Here is a 12,500-nt window from a genome sequence, read left to right as displayed (position 1 = left end):
TTTCAATAAAGATCAAAGGAATTACACTGATGTAACACTCACCCACATCCTTTCAGCATTAGTAAGCGTTGCATCATCATTATCATATCAGTGTACGCTACTTACTGATAAGGACCTCCTATCAGTCACTTGCTACCTTGCCAAATTCTCCCCGAACACTTCATTTTGGTGTTGACAGTATCAGAAGCTCCTCTCCTCGGAATTGGTCACTTGGTTAGGTCCTTGCTGTTGCTTGTTGCTGGTGTTGTGATATGGTTCAGGTGGTGTTTAGCTGACAAATCGTGGGTGTTATGTATCTTTCATAGTGAGCAACACTACTACTACTACTACTACTACTACTACTACTACTACTACTACTACTACTACTACTACTACTACTACTACTATTGGTTTTGTCAGTTATCTCTATGAGCTGTTGCTACTACTACTACTACTACTACTACTACTACTACTACTACTACTACTACTACTACTACTACTACTACTACTACTACTACTGCTGCTGCTGCTGCAAGAAAAGTTGGTCATTTATTGCATAGTTAACTGTACATATTCTACTACTACTACTACTACTACTACTATTATATCTGACAATGCTTACCAAACCTCATAACCTCACATTCTGTAATCCACCCCCTGTTCCAAGCAGTGGCCAGTAAGACCTGTGTCGGTCACCTAAGGAATGAGTAGCGTTGGGCGGGGAGGAGAGCGGTGGGGGACATGGGGTCGTGCTGCAGCAGTTCCGAGTCTATGGTAGAAGACCTTGGAGAACCCCACTACCCATACCCCAAACACCATCGTGTGCTCTCGTCGTGCTATCCCATGTCCCAAACAGACTTTATGTCGGTAGACTTAAAGGCGCCCCCAGACAGCCAGCCGCGGCAGCCAGGCAAACTGGTTGAGTAAATCTGTCTATGCCACCCTTCATTATTATGGCATCTCTCCTTCCTCCCCACACGCCGCAGTAGAGCATCTCAAAGCCTCTCTTGTGTTCAGCTTTGCCTCAGTGCATCTGTTCCTTCAGCTCACTTATGACCTGACGCTTCTGCTCCTTGGTTCAGATGTGGCAGGTGGTGTGGTCATAGCTGGTGATGCCATAATGATTGACGCACACGCCTTGTCTCTGTGTCACCTCAGGGCACTGATACTTACGAGGCACTGATGATTGACCCACATGCCTTCTCTCTCTGTGTTACTTAAGGACACTGATGCTTATGAGGCAATGTGTTAATTCTGTGCCTCACATGCCTTGTCTCTGTGTCACCTCAGGCCACTAATACTTAAGGGACACTGTTCTTAATTTCTGGCACACCACCGCAGTTTCACCCCACAAGGAGACGATGTGAAATGACTGTCACACTCAAAGAACACCACTGCACGACAGGACTTGCAGAAACCATGGCACTGCATTCTGCTACATGATTACCATTGTGTTGTTTGAAGAGTACTCCTTATCACACTGTGAAAATTAATCTTTTGCCAACTGCATCTGTTTCACCTTTACTCTACATGCACAGACTCCTTACTTACCCTGACATGCTTCTTACAGTAGGTGGGAATGTTCATCTGTGGACTGTTCTTTGTCTCGCCACTTATTGCAAACTTAAACAATATATGTCATAAATTGTTCTTGCTGGCACTAGCTGCACCTGTTTCAGCTTGACTTTACATGCACAAACTCCTTACTTTTATCTGACAAGCTTCTTACATTTGTGGTCACTCAGCTTGACCACCTATGGCAGACTTAAATAGTACAAATTGTTGTTCCTGCTGGCACTGGTGACGTGTGGTTGTGGTGATGCTTGCCTTGTACTTAGTGAAGTGTTGTGTTGTTGATGCTTCCTGCTCACCACTTGCTCCACTTGAGTGTGGAGGATGGATGTGTATTGTCGGTGTCAATGTTACACGCTGCAGTCTGTGAGTTGTCTCCACCAAGACAGTGTTTAGAGGAAGTAGGATGAGCACTTGACTTGAGGCAGACTTGGTAATCTGAGCTGAGAGTTGATAAGTGTGAGGATGTTTTTGTTATGACTGGCTTCTCATGAGAGGAAAACATTGCTGACACTAAATTCATTCTCTTTGTTGTGTCAGTGAGAACTTTAAACAGTATTGATAAAAAAATATATTCACTGAACACTGTCTAGAATAGATATAAACCAGCTTTTTTTGATATGTAATTTGTATTGAAGCAAGTGTGTGGCCAGGAATAGATATAAACCAGCTTATTTTGATATGTAACTTGTATTGAAGCAAGTGTGTGTGTGTGTGTAGTGGGAGAGAACAGAGATTGTGTTATGCTCCTGACCCAAGGCATTCCGTTACAGACCATGGCTGCAAATGGCGCAGGGCAGGACATTGACGAGTCGCTGTACTCACGGCAGCTGTACGTGTTGGGCCATGATGCCATGCGGCGGATGGCATCCTCCGATGTTCTCATCTCGGGACTCGGAGGACTGGGTGTTGAGGTGAGTGGTGTGTGTGTATGTGTTTGGTAAGGTTGGAGTGTGTGGAGTTGAAATAAGTGTGAGTTTCAAGCCACTCCTGTGAGAGCTTTGAAGAATTGATTTTTACATATACAAATAGACAGTCATAGAGAGTTTTTTGTATGTAAGAGTAATTCTGGTTCTGGCCAAGTGAGAAAAAGGCCACCGAAGATGTCAATCCTGAAAGAAAGTAATCAAAAAGAATATTGTACATTATAAGGATGTGTTGGTGTGTGTGATGAGGGCTACACCACCTTTTAGATCACCAAGGATGCAGTTTTGGATTAGACAAATAGACAGTCATAAAAAGGATAGCTTTCTAACATTGTGACAAGAAATTAGATATTTAGTAACAGCCCTTTAACAATTTGGCAAAGAATTGAATACATTGTTGTTGCATCACAAGAACCATTTTCCAGATTTCCAGGAATGTTATGTTAGGAGGAGACAAATGGATAGTCATAAAGAGGATAAGAGTCCAGTGTCTTACCATTGCATTACAAGAACATCCATTTTCTAGATTGCCAAGAATGTTATCCTTGGAGGAGTGAAATCAGTGACTGTGCATGACACAAAGGACGCCTCCATGCATGACTTGGGCAGCCACTTCTTCCTGACGGAGAAGGACTTAGGGGTGAACAGGGCCCAGGCTTGTCAGGAGCGACTGTCAGAGCTCAACCCTTATGTCCCAGTCTCTGCTTCCACCAGCCCTCTCTCTGATGACTTCCTCAAGCACTTCAGGGTGGTGGTGTTGACAGGTGTGTGGTGGCGATGGTAGTGGTGCTGATGTGTGTGTAGTTGAGACAGCAGACTCATGTAAATAAGTTGAAGAAAGACAAGAATAAGAGCCAAAAGAGACTTGACTTGCATATAACAGCACTCACAGTTGTTTAAATGTTGTATCACTCACATCCCTCCCTTGTAGACTCCACCAAGGAGGAGCAGCTGCGTGTGTCCGCCTTCTGCCACGCCCACGACATCGCTCTCATCCTCGGCAGCACCAATGGGCTCTTCGGTCAGATATTCTGTGATTTTGGGGAGAACTTTGAAGTGGTGGATACCAATGGAGAGTCACCAGTTTCTGCCATGGTGGCTGGCATCACCAAGGAGGTGTGTTTCCTGTTGCTTTGTGAGGTTTTGTTGCAATGTCTTTCATGGGTTTCTGTCACCAAGTCTGTAACATTCTCATGGTTTCTGTCACCAAGTCTGTAACATTCTCATGGTTTTTGTCACCAAGTCTGTAACATTCTCATGGTTTCTGTCACCAAATCTGTAGCATTCTCATGGTTCTTTGTCACTAAGTCTTCAGCATCCTTCAGCATCCTATCACCAAATCTACAATGCTGTCTTGCAAGTCCTTTTACACTTTACACTAGTCCTACTGTCACATCTCCCTGTCACTATCATTTTTCATCCTCACTTTACTTTTTTCTCATAATGTTACACTCCACACATGTACCTTGCAATGTGCCTCTAATATACCCATTGTTGTTGGTGCAGGAGAGCAGTGTGGTGACCCTAAGTATACCTGCTCTCTTTCCCGTCATGCATTCAGTCCTTTTGCTTTTCTCTCATAGTTTGTAAAGATGTTACACTCTTACATGTACCTTGCAATGTGCCTCTAATATACTCGTTGTTGGCGCAGGAGAACAGTGTGGTGACCTGCCTGGATGAGTCTCGTCACAGCCTGGAGGACGGGGACCACGTGACCTTCTCAGAGGTGCAGGGCATGACGGAGCTCAATGGGTGCAGTCCCATCCCAATCAAGGTGGGTCCTGCTGCCCGTGGTACTTGTTGCCTTTTATTTCTATATGAGAGGGCTAACTTAGAGCAACAAAGAAAGCTGTGCTGAAAAAAATCCTCTGTAATTGCCAATCCTGTGTTTGTGACTCAGCTTGGCATGGACTGTTTCTTGCCTCATGTAGCTGCTTGTAGGGACAGGAGAGAATGAAACTTGAAGAATACACAAAAGTCATGCCATTGTTCTGCTTCAGGGACTGGTAGCCTGTTTTTCACTCTTGCTTGGCCTGGCATAGACTGTTTGTGGGGATAGGATAGAATGAGACTCCTGGGATATGCAGAAAACATGCTGTGAGTGATAACATTGACCATTTTGTGCCACAAGTTGATATACCGTATTTTACGGCTTATAAGACGCTGCACCGTGGAAGACGCACCCTAATATTTGAAAGAGATTTCTAAGAAAAAAATTTATTCTCATACAAGAACACATTCACCTTAAACCCGACCACTGAACATTAAAACATAAGAAACAAGGAGTCAGCAAGACTACCTCTTACCAGAAATTTACAAGCATTCCATCTCTTGTTATTGTTGTTGTTGTTAAGGGTTGCGACGAATTGTATGATCCTATGAGCTGTGGAGGGATCCATGTCTTGTTCTCATAAGCTCCTATGAGCTGTGAAGGGATGCATGTTTTGTTCTCATAAGCATTGTAGTTGCTTAGTCTTCTTGAGGAAGGGACAAGTGTGGTGAAGAGCTGTTGATTGCACCAAGGGTAGTAAAGCTCTGGAGCAAGGTTCCGGCAGTGGAGGTGAGCGGCGAGTGTTGTTTTGCCAATACGGAGACGCGTGACTGAGAGTAACATCTCGCTTGCGGGATGTTTTCCTGACCCATGGTTGCGGGGAAGAATTTTTCATTGTCTAAGGGTGGTTTTATTTCCATAAAAATCAATTTAAAATGCATTTAAAAATATAAGACTTGAAAGAAATTTATTCATCCTCAAATCCTAAAAACTTGTCACTACTGGATTCATGTAAAAGTTCTGAACTCTCATCTGCAGAATTATCACTGGTGTCACTCATGTACAATAAGTGATCCTCAGTACTATCCATGGCATTACTTATACCACACTTTTTGAAAGACTTTTCAACAACTTCAGTATTAATAGCATTCCAAGATTTCAGCACCCATTCACACACTTGAGCTATTGATGGGCGTTTCATTCTTCCACATGGTGTCATTTCGTGTCGTCCTTCAGCCATCCATTTAGACCATTCTTCACGCATGTTATTCTTGAATGGTTTGTTGATGCTCACATCCAGTGGCTGCAGCTGGGAAGTAAGGCCACCAGGAATAACAGCTAATGTTGTGTTCATTGTTCTTGCTAGTTTTTTAGTGTTGTCTGTCCTGTGTGCGCAGAATTGATCCCAAACTAGCAATGCTTTTTTTTGTAGCAGTCCACCTGGCCTTTTGGACCACACCTTTTCCATCCACACTTTAATTCCGGCTTCATTCATCCAGCCTTTGTGCTGCGCAATCACATGAACGCCATCTGGCAATTTCTCCTTGGGCAATGTTTTTCTTTTAAAAATCAGCAATGGTGGTAGTTTGGTGCCATCAGCACAACAAGCTAAAACTGCAGTGTAATGGGTCTTTTCATGACCTGTGGTTTTAATAGTCACGGTTTTGGTACCTTTTACATCAATGCTTTTATGTTAACGGAACTTCATCCATATTCCCAATCTGGCTGAGTTCGAATGAGTTCTGCTTTCTAGCATTAATGATAAATTGATGGAAGGTCATTATTTTCTGTTCATATTCCTCGGGCATCTTTTGTGATATTTTAGTCCTTGTTCGCAAGCTTAACCCGTTTCGCTTCATGAAGCGAAAACACCAAGACACAGTGCCCTTGAAGTCTTCTACTCCCATGTCTGTTGCAAGTTTTCTTGCTTCTATGAGTATCATTTTTGTTGTAACTGCAATCCCCAAGTTTCTGTGTTCCATTATCCACGTGCACAAGTCTTTTTCTAACTGTGGCCATTTTGCTGGTACTTGACGTAAATTGTGCTTCACCTTGTTTCCAGTTTCTCTCAATTCTTCTTCTTGTTTCCTCCACTGCCTAATCATTTTTTCAGTAGGTGGTGATCCAAAGTGTCTTTCTGCAGCTCTGTTTCCATGTTCTTTGGCATATTGTACAACTTGTAGCTTGTATGCAATAGTATAACTAAACCGTTTCGATGAAGTAGCCATGGGTGATAATTTCAGGACAGAAGTTTGTGATACGTGTGACAGCCAGGTGGTAACTGATATATTTAATGGCAAAAGAGTGTGAGTAAACGTGTTGTTTATGCTTCGAACATAGTGTGAGCAAACATTTTATATATTTCGAGCATAGTAAAAGCAAACATTTTATATGATTCGAATCAAGATCAAGAGTGGGAAGGCTGCCGCCTGCCGCTGCCAGTACCATAGTAAACAGAGCATGCTACAGGGCAGAGGTTATGCTTAAGGCTAAGCTTGTGGTTCAGCTCCAGGAAGGATTATGGCATTGGAAATACTTGTAATAGCTAAGTATTGAGTTTACATCATATAAAAGGTTGAATTAAATAGTACTTAATATAACATCATAGCATAATGACTCATCATACAAATCTACATTGGTATCAGTCAAGTGTACAAGCTCTCTTGAGCCTGGGTGTTACCTCACAGTACAACATTCATCTTGGAAGACGCACTAGTATTTTTCAGGGTATTTTTTTGGAAAAAAAAGTGCGTCTTATAAGCCGTAAAATACGGTAATGTCCACTTTTCCTTCAGGTGCTGGGTCCCTTCACCTTCAGCATCGGGGACACCACCAAGTTCTCGGACTACGTGCGGGGGGGAATTGTGACTCAGGTTAAGATGCCCAAAATTATCAAGTTCAAGTCCCTGGAGGAGTCACTGAAGGACCCAGAGTTTGTGATGACGGATTTCGCCAAGTTTGACCGGCCCAGCGTCTTACACTTAGCCTACCAGACCATGCAGGACTTTGCTGAGAAGAACGGACGCCTGCCCAAGCCCTGGAGTGAAGGGGATGCTGATGCCTTCCTGGGCCTGTTCAAGGAGGTGAATGCTGCCAGCCCCTGCAAAGTGGAGGAGTTTGACGAGGGCCTTGTCAAGATGTTTGCCAAGATCTGCTCCGGCGACCTGGTGGCCATGAATGCTGTGATTGGCGGCATCATCGCACAGGAGGTGATGAAGGGGTGCTCTGGCAAGTTCACCCCGATCAAGCAGTGGCTGTACTTTGATGCCCTCGAGTGCCTTCCCGAGGACACCTCCTCACTCACCGAAGATCTGTGCGCTCCCAGCGGCAATCGGTATGACCCTCAGGTGGCAATATTCGGCAAGGAGTTCCAGGAGAAGCTGGGCCGCCAGAAGTACTTTGTGGTGGGTGCTGGCGCCATTGGGTGCGAGCTGCTGAAGAACTTTGCTATGCTGGGTCTGGGGCTGGTGAAGGACGGGGGGCAGATCGTGGTGACTGATATGGATCTCATCGAGAAGAGCAACCTCAACCGGCAGTTCCTGTTCCGTCCATGGGATGTCCAGAAGGCCAAATCTAACACTGCTGCTGCTGCTGTCAAGGTGATGAACCCGGACGTGAACATTGTGGCGCACCAGAACAGAGTTGGGCCAGAGACAGAGCGCCTGTATGACGACACCTTCTTTGAGGCACTGGATGGCGTGGCCAATGCCCTGGACAATGTGGAGGCCCGCCTGTACATGGACAGGCGCTGCGTGTACTACCGCAAGCCCCTGCTGGAGTCTGGCACACTGGGCACTAAGGGCAACGTGCAGGTGGTGGTGCCGCACCTCACTGAGTCGTACGGCTCCTCCCAAGATCCTCCCGAGAAATCCATTCCCATCTGCACCCTGAAGAACTTCCCTAATGCCATTGAGCACACCCTGCAGTGGGCGCGGGACATGTTCGAGGGGGAGTTCCGGCAGGCGGCAGAAAATGCAGCCCAGTACCTCCAGGACCCCAAGTTCATGGAGCGCGCTCTCAAGCTGCCCGGCTCCCAGCCCGTGGAGACTCTGGACAGCGTGAAGCGCGCCTTGGTGGATGACCGGCCACATTCCTTTGAGGACTGTGTGCTGTGGGCCCGGAAGAGCTTTGCCGAACAGTTCAACAACCAGATAGTACAACTCCTTCACAACTTCCCCAAGGACCAGACCACATCCAGCGGGGAGCCGTTCTGGTCTGGCCCCAAGCGGTGTCCCCACAGCATAAGGTTCAACTCCACCACGGACCTGCACTTGGACTACGTGGTGGCTGCTGCCAACCTGAAGGCAGAGGTGTATGGCATCCCACAGGTGAGGGACCGCCAGGCTGTCATGGACATGGTGGACAAGATTGAAATCCCAGAGTTCGTCCCCAAGTCCGGCGTGAAGATTGCAGTGACGGATGCCGAGGCTGAGGCCCAGAGCAACCAGGTGGACAGCGAGCGGGTGTCCAACCTGCAGGCGGCCATCCCCTCGGCCACCAGCTTCGGTTCACTCAAGCTGAAGCCCCTCGAGTTTGAGAAGGACGACGATTCCAACTTCCACATGGACTTCATTGTGGCCGCCTCCAATCTGAGGGCAGAGAACTACGACATTGCTCCTGCCGACCGCCACAAGAGCAAACTGATTGCTGGGAAGATCATCCCTGCCATTGCCACCACCACTTCCCTCGTGTCTGGCCTGGTGTGCCTGGAGCTCCTCAAGCTGGTGCAGGGACACCGCAAGCTGGAGCTGTTCAAGAATGGCTTTGTCAACCTCGCACTGCCATTCTTTGGCTTCTCTGAGCCCATCCAGGCCCCAACCAACAAGGTAATCTGCTGCTTTGGCTTCTGTACGTGTGAAGTGGTGAAATGTTATGCTTTCAAAATTTACAGTGTCACATTGCAGTTATTTTTTCCATTTCATTTTCATGGTAGCAAGTAAACTTTTGCTGCTGTGTTGCCATAATACCTGGCATTAGTTCATCCATATGAGCCAAAGGTACACAAGCAGCTGCACAGCACGATATTAAGCAGATGTTCACGTGACTCCTGTTGCTTCCAGTACTACGACAAGGAGTGGACCTTATGGGACCGGTTTGAGGTTGATGGGGAAATGACTCTGGAGAACTTTATCAAGTACTTTGAGGAAGAGCACCAGCTGGAGATCACCATGCTGAGCCAGGGCGTGTCCATGCTGTACTCCTTCTTCATGCCCCCCGCCAAGAGGAATGAGAGGATGGCCCTGCCGTGAGTATTCTCTTCACTCCGGTGTGCTGAGCCACTGTTGGAGTTGGTGTTCTGTGTCACTGATATTGATATTATTCTCTTACTGCTGTTGTGATGTTTGATGTTGTATGTCATTAGATGTAAAGGAAACTGCCCAAAGTCACAGGAACAGAAAAATGTTTGACCCTTTTACATTGCAGGGAACTCTTTTGAAGTGGTTTTGGATGTAGAGTAGCCTGGCCAGTGAGAGTAATGCTGGTATGTTCTGGTAGGAAGGATGAGGTAGAGCATGAATATTTTATTGCAGGATGTCTGAGGTGGTGAAGAAGGTGAGCAAAAAGAAGATTGAGCCACACGTGCGGGCACTGGTATTGGAGCTCTGTGCAAACGACAAGGACGGAGAGGATGTGGAAGTGCCGTACGTGAAGTATAACCTGCCCCAGTAGATGTGAGCCGGCAGACACGGACAGGGACGGGGACAGGCCACCTCGAAGACTCGTATTGTTGGCGATGCCGTGAGGAGCCGGCATCCATGGGGAGTGTTACTCATGGCTCTCCCTGAACAACAAATGAAGTCTCTTACATTCTCTTCCGTGACTGTTCACTGTGGAAGGTTGAATCTGATGACTGTCTCACTTTGCACATGAACAGGTTAATTAAGGCAGGTTTGTGAAGGATTCCCAAACTTTTGTAAAAACAGTTATATGTAAAGAGCTTGTGACTATAAAAGCTTGTAGTATATGGCACAGCATACTGAAAGGCAAGGTATTTGATGAATTCAACACTTCATCAATACAGGATCTTGTGAAAATGTATTTGCAAGATGTTTATTATCTCGAAATTGAGATTGTTTACTTTAAGAAGTAACTTAATTTTTCTTTATAAGTATGAGGACATCGTAATCTGCTGTTTTGTTCACTTTGGAGTAATGTGAAGGCAGACTTTAAGTAAGGAAAGCAGGAATCAGTCTCCTAAGATGTGAAGCAGTGTCATCATCATCATCATCAGCAGCAACAGCAGTCTCTAAGAATGATGCCACAGAAAGGAGCACAAGGCATTTTCAGTGGTGACATGAACCAGGCAGGTGTGTTTGCCTCACAGACACCCACACACCACTCACCTGGCTTTGCAACACTGTAAAGGTACCCAAGGTCTGAAAGGGATGCTACACAAAAATATAGGAATTGCAAGTGAGATTTTTGAAGATAAAACTACTAAAATGGTTATAAAACCATAAAAATTGATAGGTTATAAGAATATTGACAAGATGGAAGGAAGCCAGAGACAAGTACAATGTGACATTAAAAGGAATATCAACACACTTTTCCACCTTGCCTCTGCTGTTTAATTCACTGCTGACACCAAAGTGGAACGGTTGAATGTGGAGTAATGTTTCACCTCAGGTACAATTGAATTAAGGTTTATAGCTGGATGAAACTCAACAATTACTAGTGAATCAGAGACATGTGTGTTGCAAGTCTTGTGTAACCAGACACATTCACAACCACAGCCTCTGAAACAAGCAGCAAAAATGAGTTTCTTGAGAGATGAATGAAACGGTGCAAGAAAGATGGGTCTAATACCTCTTCCTGGTGTTTTGCAGCTGCTCCTGAATGCAGATTTTCACTTTACAGAGATGCTTTCTTACAGGCAAGGCAGATCATGAGAAAAGAAGACTGCACCAGGCCAGTTGACTTAAGCAAGGCAGGTCCTCAGTCTGGAATAGGTGACCAGTAAAGACAAGAGTGTTTGGTGATCAGTTCATGCCACTGCTGAGAATGGCCATGTTGTCAACCAAGACATTTCATAACATCAAAAAAAAAAAAAAAAAAATGTAGCTGAAAAGGGAAGCATACTAGCTCTAGAACATTTTTTGCTGAACAATTAATATACTTGCTCCTTTTATTTTTTCTACTTTTTTTTTTATTTATTTTTTTCCCCTACTGGTGTAGAGATGATGAGTAACACAAGCAAGCTGGTCATGTGTGTGTGGCAGGCAGCTGAGTGAGTAATGAGGAAGGTGGAAGGCAGCCTCTGTTCACCCCCACCCATCACTTTGCATATAGGCCAGGGGGAGTAAGGTATCACCCTCACCCCGTGGCCCTCCTAGAATTTGAGATCAGTATCCTGTAAGTGCTACATGTTAAGTCAGAAGGAGTGGATGGACACTTTCTAAGTAGTTCAGTGCAAGTGTTGAGTGAGTGTTTTAATTTTTGTATTGCTTCATCTTTGCTTGGTACCCATGATGATACATATTAAACTGTGATTTAACATAGTCCATTATTCTGAATCTTCCTCCTGTAGCTGGTTGTGTGAGGCGAGTGGGATTGACTTGTCACCTCGCCTTCAGTCAGATTCTCCTTTCTTAGTCCTCAGTCAATGTGTCAACGCCTTATTTCCAGCATGAATGTGGGGATATTTTGATTTCTGACCTCTTCTGGCATAAATACAAGATTTACGCCTTACCTCCGGTTTAAACATGGAATAGTTTGACCTTTTCTTCTGGCATGAATACAAGATTTCCGTCTTGCTTCCAGTTTGGACGTTGGATAGTTTGATTTCTGACTTCTCTTGTGCCATAAATCTAATCTGATTTCCCATCTGAACCTGAAATTGATTTAACCTCTTACTCAGTCTTCTCTCCAGTTTAAATGTTGGTTTGTGTGAGCTGTCATCTCGTCTGTCTTAGGCTATCAAAGGTTTCAATGCTCTATCTCCAATTTGAACGTGGGATTGTGACTTACGACCTTCAGTCTTGCTATCAAAGGTTTCCCCGCCCTGGCTGCGTTGCACAGGTCCTGACGCTATTAACTTAAATAAGGAGCTCTAGTTTTTGAAAATAATTAATTATGAAAAACAAAAATAGAATAAGGGCTCAGATTTAATGGTTAAAACGAACCATAGAAAATAAGGGAGACAATCACAAGAACTTAGCAGGAGAGCATTTATAAGAGGAAGTGACAAAGATGGTAGAGTTGTCAGCATTTATGAAGGAATGGCAGTTCAGACTACTAATCCTTGACTATCA

At 45.0% G+C, this 12,500-nt stretch overlaps 1 protein-coding gene across 6 annotated transcripts in view; it reads left to right on the top strand.

The window, feature by feature from the left end:
* LOC135091135 (ubiquitin-like modifier-activating enzyme 1) overlaps positions 1-11,743 on the top strand; it is a 22,704-nt gene extending 10,961 nt beyond the window's left edge. For 4 of the 6 annotated variants that reach the window (XM_063988590.1, XM_063988593.1, XM_063988594.1 and 1 more), the window contains exons 2-8: positions 2,325-2,465; positions 3,004-3,241; positions 3,409-3,593; positions 4,129-4,251; positions 7,044-9,074; positions 9,309-9,493; positions 9,780-11,743. In XM_063988590.1, the coding sequence (XP_063844660.1) occupies positions 2,325-2,465; positions 3,004-3,241; positions 3,409-3,593; positions 4,129-4,251; positions 7,044-9,074; positions 9,309-9,493; positions 9,780-9,918 (3,042 nt within the window). In that variant the 3' untranslated portion in view covers positions 9,919-11,743. Of the gene's footprint in view, positions 1-134; positions 214-705; positions 898-2,324; positions 2,466-3,003; positions 3,242-3,408; positions 3,594-4,128; positions 4,252-7,043; positions 9,075-9,308; positions 9,494-9,779 lie in introns of those variants that run through there. The other 2 variants (XM_063988592.1, XM_063988589.1) reach the window with 2 other exon arrangements.
* The last annotated feature ends 757 nt before the right edge of the window (positions 11,744-12,500 follow it).

Source organism: Scylla paramamosain, chromosome 36 (assembly GCF_035594125.1).
Source record: "Scylla paramamosain isolate STU-SP2022 chromosome 36, ASM3559412v1, whole genome shotgun sequence".
In the NCBI taxonomy this organism is placed as follows: domain Eukaryota; kingdom Metazoa; phylum Arthropoda; class Malacostraca; order Decapoda; family Portunidae; genus Scylla; species Scylla paramamosain.
Note: the sequence above shows the minus strand (reverse complement) of the source record. Positions and strands in the feature narration are given on the sequence as shown.